General features: G+C 44.2%; 1 protein-coding gene across 8 annotated transcripts in view; it reads left to right on the top strand.

Moving 5' to 3' along the window:
* Positions 1-16,569, top strand: part of HTT (huntingtin) — a 182,417-nt gene that overhangs the window by 64,234 nt on the left and 101,614 nt on the right. For all 8 annotated transcript variants that reach the window (XM_073342650.2, XM_073342649.2, XM_073342651.2 and 5 more), the window contains 3 exons: positions 8,185-8,305; positions 8,506-8,582; positions 13,338-13,489. In XM_073342650.2, coding sequence (XP_073198751.1) covers positions 8,185-8,305; positions 8,506-8,582; positions 13,338-13,489 — 350 coding nt within the window. The remainder of the gene's footprint in view (positions 1-8,184; positions 8,306-8,505; positions 8,583-13,337; positions 13,490-16,569) is intronic.

Below are 16,569 nucleotides of genomic sequence, written 5' to 3'. Positions count from 1 at the left end.
CCTTAGGAGGCCTGCAGTTTGGGATTGCAAACCAGCAGACGCTCCTGAGTCGATAAGAATACATACTCTGGGAGAATATTGCTAAATTGAGGACAAAGGGGCATAGCGAGCAGATCGAGGGACGTGATCGTTCCCCTCTATTCGACATTGGTGAGGCCTCATCTGGAGTACTGTGTCCAGTTTTGGGCCCCACACTTCAAGAAGGATGTGGATAAATTGGAGAGAGTCCAGCGAAGGGCAACAAAAATGATTAGGGGACTGGAACACATGAGTTATGAGGAGAGGCTGAGGGAGCTGGGATTGTTTAGCCTGCAGAAGAGAAGAATGAGGGGGGATTTGATAGCTGCTTTCAACTACCTGAAAGGGGGTTCCAAAGAGGATGGCTCTAGACTGTTCTCAATGGTAGCAGATGACAGAACGAAGAGTAATGGTCTCAAGTTGCAGTGGGGAAGGTTTAGATTGGATATTAGGAAAAACTTTTTCACTAAGAGGGTGGTGAAACACTGGAATGCGTTACCTAGGGAGGTGGTAGAATCTCCTTCCTTAGAGGTTTTTAAGGTCAGGCTTGACAAAGCCCTGGCTGGGATGATTTAACTGGGAATTGGTCCTGCTTTGAGCAGGGGGTTGGACTAGATGACCTTCTGGGGTCCCTTCCAACCCTGATATTCTATGATTCAAATTACCAGAGGATTTCAAGCAAGAGTTCTCTGTGGTGGAGGAGAAGGGCTAACTAGTCGCTGAGACTGCCGTCCAGGACAGTCTGGATAGTGAAGATTCAGCAGTGCCAGGAGAAGGCGGTCATGATTACAGTCCTCTGGATGACCCACAGAAGTACAGCAGATCATACAGAACCTTCTGTTTGAAGGCCTTACCCTGTTCTCTGAGGGAAATGACAGGCTTCAAAGTCTTTAAGATTCCAGGGCAACAGTGACCACTCCAGTGACTAAAAGAAAGCATTTTCATCAACAACAACCCTTAGGATACCATAGCGTTGGTGTCCCCAAGATCTGCCTAGGAAAAGGAGAAGGAGCTATAAAAGGCGCCCTTCTCTTTAGTGTCAGTGAGCTCATCCCATCCAGCTACCTCTTCCAGGCAGGCATTTTGATGGGGTTGTTGAGGACTGTATACCAGTCTCCTCACTTCCGTCCCACCTTTTTTGTTTTCAATTTTTTTTTGTCCTGATTTCTAGGTGCCAGGACGCACACAACATCAGAGCAGAGGATCTTAAGCACAGTGGAACAGGTGTGTGCCATCCAATGTACTTCAGACTCCCTCCCCCCCCCCCGGTCTCTGTTCAGGAACCACTTTCATAAGACTGCCCCTCAGCAGGAGGTCCAGTCTCTTCTCCAGACAGGGGCCAGAGAGGAAGTACTGTTGGACCTTAGGAGAAAAGGTTTCTATTCATGTTACTTCTTGACCCTCAAGACAAAAGGAGGTCTCAGGCCCATATTAGCTCTAAGGGAGTTGAACAAATTCCTGAACAAAGTAAAACTTCACATGGTTACCCTAGCATCAATTATCCCTTCCCTGGGACCAGGAGACTGGGACAAGGAGCGCCAAGATCAGCTCTGTACACTGCAGCCCAGTATGGCTGGGGTTGGTTAATTTCAGCCGAGCCTCCCTTTCTTCCAGCCTGGATTTGAGCCAATAGGTTTGTAAAAGGGAGAGCCAGAGCCGGGGAAGAAGACATTTGCCTGACCTGAGCTGCAGGGAGCCAAGAAAGTAGATTTAAAACCAAAAATCAGCTAGCAGGACCCCTTTCCAATCACCCAGCTTCCAGGGTTTGATTTCTGAAAACAGCTGTGTAGCTAACCCCAAGCCAACCCCGGGGAAGAAGTAAAGGGGAGCTGAAATCAAGCCAACTTCACCTTTGATCCTGTAGTACGGGCTTCATCCCTGGAGGCATGGTGCTCCGTGCCCCATTGGGCACATGGCCCTGTCTCATCCCACCCCACCTTTTATCCGTGCGGCTCTCCTCACCGACTAACCTGCCTCCCCCACCCTGCCCACTTCGTTAACCATCTTTCCCTGCATCATAGGGTGCACTACCTACTATGGAACAGTGAGAAAGAACACATTTGGGCAAAAAGAAACCCTGGCTAATGTGCTGCTCTCTCCAAAGTGCCCCTGGCTTTCGCTAAGTATCTTATTAGCTTCCACAAACTACTTTTCCTTGCCTGCAGATTATGGTGATCGAAGCCCAAGAAGCCTTGGAATGCAATTTCTTCCAAGGACATGCTCAGTTGAGAAATGACATTGACTTAGTGTGCAAAAGAATGTAGTAAGAAGAGCATGGAATAGATTTGATTAACTCTATTGAGCTACTTGTGAATGACATTATATATATGTACATATAATTGTTTGGAATATTTGTTTAGTGACTTTTTTTTATTCCTTTTGAGTGCTTAAACAGCTACATCTCGCGAATAGTTGACACTATCAGTTCACAATGCTTCCCTTCAGCCTGGCAGGTGCTCATTGGGTATTCACAAATTGCTTGGTGGTGGTAGCAGCTCATCTTTGAAAATTAGGTATCTGTCTTCTCCATACCTGGATGACTAGTTGATCAGAGGCTGATCAGAATCGCTGGTCATTTCTAGGATATCCACCCCTTTATCCATATTCAATGCTCTGGGGCTCCTAGTGAATCGAGAAAAATCAATATTGAAACCTGTATAGACAATCAAATTCATTGGAACAGTCCTCATCTCTACAGAGGCCAGAGCTTTTCTACTACAAAACAAGTTTGAAAGCATTTGAGATCTAGGATTTCCAATGAAAGCTTGTTTGCTCACAACAGCACACGTGTCTCAGGCTGCTGGATTACATGGAAACATGTACTTACACAGTGCAAAAGGCCAGACTGCAGTTCAGTAAGCTGCAAGCATGGCTAACATAAGTATATGCCCCGAGTTGTCACCATTTGGACAAGTGGTACGAGTGACAGAGCTAGTCTTGGTGTTTCTAGTCTGGTGGATAGATTCTCTAAAGGTGTGCATGGGCATTCCCTCCCTTCCCGCGCTACTAATACTCACTCTAGTCACGGACACATCATCTTTAGGTTGGGGAGCTCACATTGGGTCCCTGAAGACACAAGGTCTTTGGTCATCTCAAGACCTAGAAACTCACATAAATGTGAGGGAGTTAAGAGCAGTACATCTGCCTGCTCAATCTTCCTTCCCCACAGAGTGGGGAAAAATATCTTAGAGGAAACTGGATTGCCCTATCATTTACACCATCATCTGTCAGTCCAGAGATGATGCCAGTTTTGGACGGGTGATCCTGCAATCACTGTTCAGATAGACTCTGAATCCACCTCCTCTGCCACTTGCTTGTGAGTCACCTACAGTGGAATTCTGATGTGGAATCACTCAAAGAAGAAACGGTTACCTATTTTTCTGTACCTGTGGTTCTTCAAGATGTCCATTTCACAACCTGCCCACCTTCACTTCTGCATTGGAGTCACAATGGCACAAAGGAACTGAGGGGGATGTGGGGTGGCTCCCCCTCTTAGACCACCACACAGTGAGACTCACCAAGCCCTCGGATTGCTACCCCTTCCTGCTTCTCCATGTGGGCACCAATGATACTGCCAAGAATGACCTTGAGCAGATCACTTCAGACTTCGTGGCTCTGGGAAGAAGCATAAAGGAGTTTGAGGTACAAGTGGTGGTCTCGTCCATCCTCCCTGTGGAAGGAAAAGGCCCGGGTAGAGACCGTCGAATCACGGAAGTCAACAAATGGCTACACAGGTGGTGTCGGAGAGAAGGCTTTGGATTCTTCGACCATGGGATGGTGTTCCAAGGAGGAGTGCTAGGCAGAGACGGGCTCCGCCTAACAAAGAGAGGGAAGAGCATCTTCACAAGCAGGCTGGCTAACCTAGTGAGGAGGGCTTTAAACTAGGTTCACCGGGGGAAGGAGACCAAAGCCCTGAGGTAAGTAGGGAAGTGGGATACTGGGAGGAAGCAGGAGCGTGTGAGCAGGGAGGGCTCCTGCCTCATACTGAGAAAGATGGATGATCAGCGAGTTACCTTAAGTGCCTATACACACATACAAGAAGCTTGGGAAACAAGCAGGGAGAACTGGAAGTCCTGGCACAGTCAAGGAATTATGATGTGATTGGAATAACAGAGACTTGGTGGGATAACTCACATGATTGGAGTACTGTCATGGATGGACAGGCAGGGCAGAAAAGGTGGGGGAGTTGCATTGTATGTAAGAGAGCAGTATGACTGCTCAGAGCTCCGATATGAAACTGCAGAAAAACCTGAGTGTCTCTGGATTAAGTTTAGAAGCGTGAGCAACAAGGGTGATCTAATGGTGGGAGTCTGCTATAGACCACCGGACCAGGGGGATGAGGTGTACGAGGCTTTCTTCCGGCATCTAATGGAAGTTACTAAATCGCAGGCCCTGGTTCTCATGGGAGACTTCAATCACACTGATATTTGCTAGGAGAGCAATACAGAGGTGCACAGACAATCCAGGAAATGTAGGAGACAATTTCCTGGTGCAAGTGCTGGAGGAACCAACAAGGAGCAGAGCTCTTCTTGACCTGCTGCTCACAAACCGGGAAGAATTGTAGGGGAAGCAAAAGTGGAGGGGAACCTGGGAGGCAGTGACCATGAGATGGTCAAGTTCAGGATCCTGACACAAGGAAGAAAGGAGAGCAGCAGAATACGGACCCTGGACTTCAGAAAAGCAGACTTTGACTCCCTCAGGGAACGGATGGGCAAGATCCCCTGGGAGAATAACATGAAGGGGAAGGGAGTCCAGGAGAGCTGGCTGTATTTTAAAGAATCCTTATTGAGGTTACAGGGACAAACCACCCCGATGTGTAGAAAGAATAGTAAATATGGCAGGTGACCAGCTTGGCTTAACAGTGAAATCCTTGCTGATCTTAAACACAAAAAAGCTTACAAGAAGTGGATGATTAGACAAGTGACCAGGGAGGAGTATAAAAATATTGCTCAGGCATACAGGAGTGAAATCAGGAAGGCCAAATCACACCTGGAGTTGCAGCTAGCAAGAGATGTTAAGAGTAACAAGAAGGGTTTCTTCAGGTGTATTAGCAACACGAAGAAAGTCAAGGAAAGCGTGGGCCCATTACTGAATGAGGGAGGCAACCTAGTGACAGAGGATGTGGAAAAAGCTAATGTACTCAATGCTTTTTTTGCCTCTGTCTTCACGAACAAGGTCAGCTCCCAGACTACTGCACTGGGCAGCACAGCATGGGGAGGAGGTGACCAGCCCTCTGTGAAGAAAGAAGTGGTTCTGGATGATTTAGAAAAGCTGGACGAGCACAAATCCATGGGGCCGGATGCACTGCATCCGAGACTGCTGAAGGAGTTGGTTGATGTGATTGCAGAGCCATTGGCCATTATCTTTGAAAACTCATGGTGATCGGGGGAGGTCCTGGACGACTGGAAAAAGGCTAATGTAGTGCCCATCTTTTAAAAAAGGAAGGAGGAGGATCTGGAGAACTACAGGCCAGTCAGCCTCACCTCAGTTCCTGGAAAAATCATGGAGCAGGTCCTTAAGGAACCAATTTTGAAGCACTTAGAGGAGAGGAAAGGGATCAGGAACAGTCAGCATGGATTCACAAAGGGCAAGTCATGCCTGACTGACCTAATGGCCTCCTATGACGAGATAACTGGCTCTGTGGATGAGGGGAAAGCAGTGGACGTGTTATTCCTTGACTTTAGCAAAGCTTTTGACGCGGTCTCCCACAGTATTCTTGCCAGCAAGTTAAAGTAGTATGGGTGGAGGAATGGACTATAAGGTGGATAGAAAGTTGGCTAGATCATCGGGCTCAACAGGTAGTGATCAATGGCTCCATGTCTAGTTGGCAGCCGGTATCAAGTGGAGTGCCCCAAGGGTCGGTCCTGGGGCCGGTTTTGTTCAGTATCTTCATTAATGATCTGGAGGGTGCATGGATTGCACCCTCGGCAAGTTTGCAGATGACACTAAACAGGGAGGAGAGGTAGATATGATGGAGGGTAGGGATAGGATACAGAGCGCCCTAGACAAATTAGAGGATTGGGCCAAAAGAAATCTGATGAGGTTCAACAAGGACAAGTGCAGAGTCCTGCACTTAGGACGGAAGAATCCCATACATTGCTACAGATTAGCCATTCGGTCCCTAGGCAGCAGTTCTGCAGAAAAGGACCTAGGGGTGACAGTGGACGAGAAGCTGGATATGAGTCACCAGTGTGCTGCTGTTGCCAAGAAGGCTCGTGGCATTTTGGGCTGTATAAATAGGGGCATTGCCAGCAGATCGAGGGACATGATCGTTCCCCTCTGTTCGACATCGGTGAGGCCTTACCGATGTCGTACTGTGTCCAGTTTTGGGCCCCACACTACAAGAAGGATGTGAAAAAATTGGAAAGCGTCCAGCGGAGGGCAGAAAAAATGATTAGGGGACTGGAACACATGACTTATGAGGAGAGGCTGAGGGAACTGGGTTTGTTTAGTCTACGGAAGAGAAGAATGAGGGGGGATTTGATAGCTGCTTTCAGCTTCCTGAAAGGGGGTTCCAAAGAGGATGGATCTAGACTGTTCTCATTGGTAGCAGATGACAGAATGAGGAGTAATGGTCTCAAGTTGCAGTGGGGGAGGTTTAGGTTGGATATTAGGAAAAACTTTTTCACTAGGAGGGTGGTGAAACACTGGAATGCGTTACCTAGGGAGGTGGTGGAATCCCCTTCCTTAGAAGTTTTTAAGGTCAGGCTTGACAAAGCCCTGGCTGGGATGATTTAGTTGGAGATTGGTCCTGCTTTGAGCAGGGGGTTGGACTAGATGACCTCCTGAGGTCCCTTCCAACTCTGATATTCTATGATTCTATGAATGGTGACTGTGCGTGCTCAAATCACCCTTATGTGTACTGCTGTGGGGGGGGGGGGGGAGGGATCTGATATCTGTGCACTAGCCATACACACACCTGCAGTGGAATGGGCATGTGCAACACATCTTCAAGAAAAACAGTTACAGAAAGGTAGGTAACTGTCTCTTTCCATATTCTTGATGCCTAGATCAGCAAATCAATCTGGGAATTCTGCCTGTGTCATCACCACCAGCAATGAGTCAGCTAGGCAGAAAAAAATCCAGTTTGTGCTCTCATAGCTATGAGCATTCAAAATCAATCAATCAGTCAACCAAGCATTTGTTGGTGAAGTAGGAAACAGATCTTATTTGACATGTCTACACTCACATTGCCTTTCACTTAAGGTGCTGTAATTTACAGTCATTTTTATCATCTTTCTTACACTTCAAAACAAAAACTGATGTAAAAATGTAAATCCATTTTGTACATTTCCAAGGATGGGAGAAGCCACCTGCATTACATGATTCAATATTAAAGTATTTCATTATAACCTCAAACTCTCCCTTTATAAAACATGAGGATCAGAGTGACTTAGAAGTGAATTATTGTGTTTAAGGTTTTTAATTTTTAATATGATAGTGTGTCCCCCATTACTCTCCCTTACTGCCAACTATGTTCTTAATAATATACCTTTACAGTTTCTCTTGAGTCTGGAGACAGCCTGAGCCATACAGTTATAAGAGCCTACTGTGTGGATTAAGTTGCAGGGTTCAGGTCTTAGGTTGTAAACTCTTTGAGGGCAGGGACTTGATTATCTTATTTGTAAAATGTCATGTGTGCACAGTGCTACAGAAACAATAAAGCTAAAACAAATTAAGAAATAGTATAAAATACAGATTGCAAAGCTTTTAAGCTTTTCATTTAATACTCGAAGGAAGCAATTTCACTACTTTGTGGTCTGAAACAGTTAGATATGTTTAAGCAGAAACTAAGAGCCAATGCTAGAAGGGGATAACTTATAAAGAGCTTAGTTAGGTATTGAAAATCAGTCTGTTGCTATGCACTGGCAGTGCAATGAGATCAGCTATTTTAAAAAAAAAAACTGCTTTAGTGCATCCATCAGTAATACCATTAGAGCTTGTAGTTTAAAATGTAATTCTATAAAGATGAAGTTAATTGGGATTTAGAATGTGGGTATGATTGTGTTGCATTTCATTGTTTCATCTTGTTTGTTAATATCTGGTGGACATTTAGTGCAATTATCTCCTCAACCATCATTCATGTTTAATTTTAACGATTTTTAACAAGATACAGTTTGACTTTTATATACTCATGTTTTAGTTAGTTAATTATGTTTGATTCAGAACGTACAGGGGTTACAACATGGTGCAAAGTCCAACAGATGTCACTATGGAAAACAACCTTTCCAGGATTATCTCAGCAGTTTCCCAGGCATTGACAACATCAACTACAAGAGCACTTACAGTGAGTATTTTTATAATCTATAAATAACATACTTTTAATAAAGGGCTATATATAAATAAATTCAGTACTTTCTTGCTGTATGTATGTGCCTTTAGTGTCATATAGCATGTAATGAAGAAATGATAAAGATGGAAATACAATATATTTTGCTGCTATCTCCTATACTGTTAACATTGTACCATCTTCCTTAATTTTTTCAGTTTGGCTGCTGTGAAGCTTTGTGTCTTCTCTCCACAACATTTCCAGTCTGCACATGGACTGTAGGATGGCACTGTGGGTATGTTTCTTCATCCAGTATACAAGCTTCTAGAATTCATAGATATTAAGGTCAGAAGGGACCATTATGATCATCTCGTCTGACCTCCTGCACAATGCAGGCCACAGAATCTCACCCACCCACTCTTGCGAAAAACCTCACCTATGTCTGAGCTATTGAAGTCCTCAAATCATGGTTTAAAGACTTCAAGGAGCAGAGAATCCTCCAGCAAGTGACCCATGATACAGAGGAAGGTGAAAAATACAGCCCCATGATACAGCCCCATGATACAGAGGAAGGTGAAAAAACCCCAGGGCCTCTTCCAATCTGCCCTGGAGGAAACTTCCTTCCCGACCCCAAATATGGCAATGAGCTGAACCCTGAGCATGTGGGCAAGATTCACCAGCCAGATAACCACAAGAATTCTCTGTAGTAATTCAGATCCCGCCCCATCTAACATCCCATTTGGCCTATTTTTCATGAATATTTAAAGATCAATTAATTGCCAAAATCATGTTATCCCATCATACCATCCCCTCCATAAACTTACTGAGTTTAATCTTGAAGCCAAATAGGATGTTTGCGCCCACTGCTTCCCTTGGAAGACTATTCCAGAACTTCACTCCTCTGATGGTGAGAAACCTTCATCTAATTTCAAGTCTAAACTTCCCGATGGCCAGTTTATATCCATTTGTTCTTGTGTCCACATTGGTACTGAGCTTAAATAATTCCTCTCCGATATTTATCCCTCTGATATATTTATAGAGAGCAATCCCCTCAACCTTCTTTTGGTTAGGCTAAACAAGCCAAGCTCTTTGAGTCTCCCTTCATAAGGCAGGTTTTCCATTCCTCGGATCATCCTAGTAGCCCTTCTCTGTACCTGTTCCAGTTTGAATTCATCCTTCTTAAACGTGGGAGACCAGAACTGCACACAGTATTCCAAGTGAGGTCTTACCAGTGCCTTGTATAACGGTACTAAAACCTCCTTATCTCTACTGGAAATACCTCGCCTAACGTATCCGAAGACCTCATTAGTTTTTTTCACGGCCATATCACGTTGGCGGCTCATAGTTATCCTGTGGTCAACCAGTACTCCAAGGTCCTTCTCCTCCTCCATTACTTCTAATTGATGCGTCCCCAGCTTATAACTAAAATTCTTGTTATTAGCAAAGCCCTCTAGTTCCTTGCTGATCCCTCCCATCTTCCACTCCCTGTATGCTTCCTGCTTTTTTTAATCACCTCTCTGAGATGCTTGCTCATCCAGCTTGGTTAACAAAAACAGAGGACACTCATTCAGGTATCAGAAGCCCTGCTTTAATTATTTCCCGTTAAGCCTCACTTAGCAGTTGTTTAAAGATTTCATTTAGACAGGCCTAAAATTATTAGGCTCATCACAGGCTGGCATTGAACCAAATAACAGCACTTTCCGCAATCTTAAATAATACAGTCGAAATTCTTTGGTATTGGTTGTAACTGTTAGAAAAAATCGTTTTTTGTGAGTCAAATGGAAATGGACAAAATGTTGTGGTGGTAGAGGGGGAGCGGAAGTATTTTTCAAGCTTTTGAAGGAATGTTATAAACTCTGGAGTGGTAAATAAAAATATGTAGAGGGGGAAAAAAAGCCTTATGGGGTGGGGGGGGGGTCTGAATTTTTCACGTGGCCTATTCCTTGGGTCTGTGTTGTAAGTGTTTGGCAATGGAAACTGGTGTATAGCTGTTTTTCTAAAAGGGACTGGCAGATGCTTCCTAGTTGCTTTTATTGGGAAGTCTGTGAGAAATGGAACACACTAGTTGAAGTGCATACTTCCACTTATGTGGCTAAAATGATTTTGAAAGTCCTAAGATACTGTCTGTCTTCCGAAGAGATCTGTTACTGTAGCCTTGTTAATGTTAGGGTTTGATCCTGTCTTTGGATACCAGTGTGTGTATTGCTGCATGTCCACTAAAAATCAGTTACTGCACAGGTGTAAATATTGTAGCTGATTTTAGATGTTGCGTGGCTGTGCATCTGCTTGGTTTGTGGGATTTTTTGTTTTGGTCAAACCTTGTTGTTCCAAGTGTTCTTATTTATATTTGTGTGTGTGTGTGTTTCTGCTGCATCTGCTATTTTCAGTTAACCAAATATACAGTAATAAACTAGTGCGATCATCTGTTTGTACTTCCCATGCCGACTGTGCTTCTTTTGCTTGTGTTTGGTGCTCCTCCTAGGGCCGGGTCTAAGGCTGGCAACAGGAGGCCAGGACAGGGACCGCCCTGGGCCGGGACCCCTGCGTTGAACCCGCTGCCCCGCCTCACACAGGGGCTCATTGGTTGACTGAGAGGGGCTGGGGGAAAAAAAAGGATGGCCGGAATATCGCCCCTGGAAGTGTGCCGCTCCACGCATGTGCTTGCTTTGCTGGTGCCTAGAGCCAGTCCTGGCTGCTCCTCCCTTACATTAGGCTTCTGTTCAAGTCCTTCAAGTTCACATGTTTGCTTGGGTACTGGTTTCTCTCCCTATTTTCACATATACAGAATTAGTCTCTCACATGCTTTCTCATGTTTTTGACTTCAGCGTTTTTTCTCCCTTTCTGGTGGCTGAATCGCAAGGGGAATTTGTGCCTTAATTTCATTACTTATGGTAAAATTTCAAAATCTTGCTGCTTCTCTGGTTGCCTGAAGTTGTGTTGTGAAGTCTAATCTCTTTAAAGATGGTGTATCTTTTTAGTTCATCTTGCTCTATCTTTCTATACCAGGCTCCATTTTGCAATACTGTTGCAATTAGCAGTCAATCCATTCAGTTTACTATGTGCGACGTTTGTGTGCTGAAAGCCAATCTTTTTGAGCTACAGTCTTCTCGTTTTACAGGTGGAATAGGTTCAGACCTGATCAATATTTGACCAGGAAGAAGGATGGATAAAAATCTATAGTTTTTTTGGGGTTGGGGTTTTTTGTTTTTATTTTTGAAAAATTAAAAAGTGTTTTTTAATTGGATTTTTTATTTTAAGTTATATTTTTTTACTTTTTAAAAATAAACCTGTTTAAAATGAAATCCGAATTTAATACAAAATACGTTGAGTCCTAAACTTGTTATAGTTTAGTTGTAAATGTGAAACATATTTATAGGAGATGTTTATGTACCAAAGCATTTAAAGTTGTTTTGTTTAATAAAAATAAATTTATATGCTGTTTTGGGTCTAATTAAATTCCAGTTACCATCCTAATGCAGCTTGACGCAAATGAGCAAAAGGTTAATTATCTAGTAAATAAGCAACATATCATTCACCATTTGCTAGTATACTAATATAAAAATATACAGCCAATAAGAACCTGAAAATATTAAACTATATAATTGCTTCAATAAATGTATATAGTTATAGTAAACCTTCCTAGGTAGCAAAAAGATTTACCAAATCTAGTGCAAAAGCTTTATTTAGTTGGAAATCAACATGTTTGAATGGTTATATCAACCAACAAAAACTCACCTTTCTTTAGAAAATAACTGAAGTACAAATGGAAATGCTGATTAAAATTGATAATTTAAATAAAAATAAATAAAACCAAAACCACCCTCAAATAAAAACCACCCTCAAGATGCATGCAGTACTCCTCCATGATTTCATGGTCATGTTATTGTCTTTTTGGCTTTCTCTTTTCCCAAGCTCTCCGAATGGTTGTTTCCTCTTGTTGTTCTTGTATTAATTTAGATTGTAAACTCTGTGGAGTAGAAACTCATTTTGGTAACATGTTGTGTGCATTGATGGTGGGAGGGGGCTCCAGGTAGGGTGTTGGGGTGCAGGAGGGTGCTCTGGGTTGGGGCAGGGTGTTGGGGTGTGGGAGGGGGCTTCGGGCTGGACAGGGAGTTGGGATGTGTTAGGGGGAGCGGGCTCTTGGGCGGTGCTTACATCAGGCGGCTCCTGGGAAGCAGTGGCATGTCATCATCCCCCGTCTTAGGCAGAAGTGCAGCCAGGCGGCTCTGCGTGCTGCAGGTGCCTCCCCTGCAGCTCCCATTGGGCGCAGTTCCTGGCCACTGGGAGCTGCGCAGTTGGCACTCAGGGTGGGGGCAGTGCACAGAGGCACCTTAGCCATCCCTCCACCTAAGAGCCAGAGAGACATGTCGCTACTTCCTGGGAGCTGCGCGGAGCCTGCCAGCCCCGCGCCAACCGGACTTTTAAGAGCTGCCAGGGTCCCTTTTCCACTGAATGTTCCGGTCGAAAACTGGACACCTGGCTAGCCCCTAATCTTAACTGGTGTCCCTCAATACGTCTAGAACTAAGGGAAACCGTTTCTGTGCTGTGTTTGAGCTTAACTTTTGAAACATTTAAATCTACATCCTTTTCCATTGTTATTCTTAGTATGTGCCTATTTCTAAACATCTTTAACAGAGCATCCAAACACGTATTACGTATTTGCAAGCATTTTAATTCGATAGTTCATTATAACAAACCATTGTTTTGTGTTCCATCATGCCTTAATATTGAAATATGCAAATTAGCAAATTGTTATTTAATTGTTGTCCACCCATAGGTTCCCTAAGTAGTGGTGGTGATCACTGCAGTAGCAAAGCCCTCTAGTTCTTCATTGGATGCACAACAGCTTCCATGTTAATCTTTGCTGAAACTTTTTGTGTGTATACTTAATCAAGATACTAAAGGTAGTTCAGCCATACAGATAGATCAGTAGTTTCTAATTAATAAGAAATATAAAGTTAAAACTATGTACCACACTGTTCTTAGTTTCCATAAGACTGAAAATTTGCCTAGGAAGACATGTATGACAATTTCATAATTAAACTTTCAGTGCTTCCCAGCTGAGTCCTTTGGAGGAATCTCGGAAGAGCTGTACCATTGGAATGGCTGGAATGGCTTTGTCCCTTCTTTCAACGGCCTGGTTCCCACTGGATCTTTCTGCACATCAAGATGCTTTGATTTTGGCTGGAAACTTGCTTGCAGGTAGACAAAAATTGTTGGGCTGTGTCAGTGTGTGCTCAGTGTTATAATCTACATTATGTAGTCAGAATGCCCCAACATCATTTCACTCTAAGCGATAAAATACTTGCAAGCTTCAGAGCTGAAGAAATGCAGGGCAAAAAAAAAAGAAGTTGTTATACCCATGGGGTTTTGGATTATCTTTCAAGTCTAATGGTTTCTCCTTGTTGGGCTGGGCTGATGCTCCTGCTAGATCTGTGGGCCTTCTCAAATTTTAATAATATTTGTACAGTTGGCTTTCCTTATATATGACCTGATATTATTGTAAGGATATTAAGTATCAGAGGAGTAGCCACGTTAGTTTGTATCCACAAAAACAGCAAGGAGTCTGTGACACCTTAAAGACTAACAGATTTATTTGGGCATAAGGTTTCATGGGTAAAATACCCCACTTCAGTAATTTTCACTCCATGCATCTGAAGAGACAGGCATAAATATACTGGCACATGAAGAGAAGGGAGTTACTTTACAAGTGGAGAACTAGTGTTGACAAGGCCAATTCAGTCAGAGTGGATGTGGTCCACTACCACTAAATGATGAGGAGGGGTCAATACTAAGAGAGGGAAAATTGCTTTTGTAGGGAGCCAGCCACTCCCAGTCCCTATTCAAGCCCAAATGAATGGTGTTAAGCTTGCAAATGAATTGTAGCTCTGCAGTTTCTCTTTGAAGTTCGTTTTTGAAGTTTTTTTGTTGAAGGATGGCTACTTTTAAATCTGTTGTTGAATGCCTAGGGAGACGGAAATATTCTCCTACTGGCTTTTGTATATTTTATATGTTGTATGCTACATTCCTGATGTCTGATTTGTGTCAATTTATTCTTTTATGTAGAGACTGTCTGGTTAGGCCAATGTACATGGCAGAGGGGCATTGCTAGCACATGTTGGCATATATCACATTAGTGGATGTGCAGGTGACTGAACCCCTGATGGTGTGGCTGATGTGGCTGGGTCCTGTGATGGTGTCACTAGAGTAGATATGGGGACAGAGTAGGCAACAGGGTTTGTTCCAAGGATTGGTTCCTGGGTTAGTCTTTCCGTGGTATGGTGTGTAGTTGCTGGTGAGTATTTGCTTCAGGTTGGGGGGCTGTCTGTAAGTGAGGACTGGCCTGCCTCCCAAGGTCTGTGAGAGTAAGGGATCGTTTTCCAGGATAGGCTGTTGATCATTGATGATGTGCTGGAGAGGTTTTAGCTGGGGGCTGTACGTGATGGCCAGTGGTGTTCTGTTGTTTTCCTTGTTGGGCTTGTCCTGTAGTAGGTGATTTCTGGGTATCCATCTCACTCTGTCAATCTGTTTCCTCACTTCCTCACATGGGTATTGTAGTTTTAAGAATGCTTGATAAAGATCTTGTAGGTGTTTGTCTTTGAGGGATTGGAGCAAATTTGGTTGTATCTTAGGGCTTGGCTGTAGACAATGGATTATGTGATGTGTCCTGGGTGGAAGCTGGAGGCATGTAGGTAAGTATAGTGTGACAGATTTATGTTACCAATCTGCCTGAGGCGTCAGATGATCAGGCTGAGGCCACAGGAACATTAGGAGAGGAGATGAAGGAGCACACCAAGTGACTAAGTTTTAAAGCTTTATTAATAAAATAACAATGGTGAGTGCTGGATCCACCCCCACGTCACTCAGAGGAAGGAAAAAAGCGTTAGTGCCCGAGCCCTAACCCACTTTCATATTCACAAATGCACAACCCAAGGCTGGCCAAGCCTGGGTGTAACGTAAGAAGAAGAGGGGGAAGGGTAGACGAGAGTTCTGTCCTGTGCACAGGCCATCCAGGGTCCGCTGTTAGTGTCCGACTTGCTTTGGCTCTTGAGAGGATTTTTAAGTCCTGGGTTCTTCTGGGGTGTTTTGTTCAGGGACCTCTGTCCACCGTGCTGTTTGTACCAGTCAAAACTGGCTTTCTGTGGCTTCCTCAGCCTTCCCAAAACACACCAGCTTCAGGGATGTGAAACTGTTAGTTTTTCCCCTCGCTGGCCTTCACCATCTCACTAGTTTTTGCAATCCCCTGCAGTCTTGTTCAGTTTACTTCTCTTTTCTCACGGCTGGTTGGGGTTGGAATCCAGGCTCCTGTTTTTCTTGGCATCAGAGAGTCTGCTTGTGTGCATTGGCCTTGGGTGGCTGGAGTCAGCTTCTTATCTTTGGATCGAGCTAGATGGTCAAGTTAACCCGTTCCTTTCTCCCTTCCTCCCCCTTTGGCCTCTCGCAACCTGCAAAGGAATCTTTCGCTCCACACTCACACCTTCAACCCCTCCCAAAATCCTTTCCCATGCATATGCATATATAGGCGTTAGCAATATACAATGCTGGTGCTTACCCAGAGGACCCCCTGGGGGGCAATTTTACTGTGACTGGAACATTCCCATGGGGCAGTTTTACTGTGAGAATAGCAATCAGTATGTTTCCAGAATAGGCTGATGTTTGTGATCATCGCTTATTTGCACTGTAGTGTCCAGGAAGTGGATCTCTTGTGTGGACTGGTCCAGGCTGAGGTTGATGGTGAGGTGGAAATTGTTGAAATCCAGGTGGAATTCCTCAAGGGCCTCCTTCCTGTGGATCCATATGATGAAGATGTCATCAGTGTAGAGCAAGTTGAGGAGGGGCACTAGGGGACGAGAGCCGAGGAAGCGTTGTTCTAAGTCAGCCATAAAAATGTTGGTGTACTTTGGGGCCATGCAGGTACCCATAGTAGTGATACTGACTTGAAGGTATAAGTTGTCCCCAAATCTGAAATGGTTGTGGGTTAGGACAGTGTCACAAAGCTGAGCTACTGGGTGTGCCATGGCCTCATCAGGGATACTATTTCTGACTGTTTGTAGTCCATCCTCATGTGGAATATTGGTGTAAAGAGCTTCTACATCCATGGTGGCCAGGATGGTGTTTTCAGGAAGATCACCAATGCATTGTTGTTTCCTCAGGAAGTCGGTGGTGTTTCAAAGATAGGTAGGAGTGCTGGTAGTGTATGGTCTGAGGAGAGAGTCCAAATAGTCACATAATCCTGCTGTAAGAGTGCCAATGCCTGAGATGATGGAGCGTCCAGGATTTCC

Source organism: Lepidochelys kempii, chromosome 4 (genome assembly GCF_965140285.1).
Source record: "Lepidochelys kempii isolate rLepKem1 chromosome 4, rLepKem1.hap1, whole genome shotgun sequence".
Taxonomy (NCBI): Eukaryota; Metazoa; Chordata; order Testudines; family Cheloniidae; genus Lepidochelys; species Lepidochelys kempii.
This window is presented reverse-complemented; position numbering and strand designations above follow the sequence as displayed.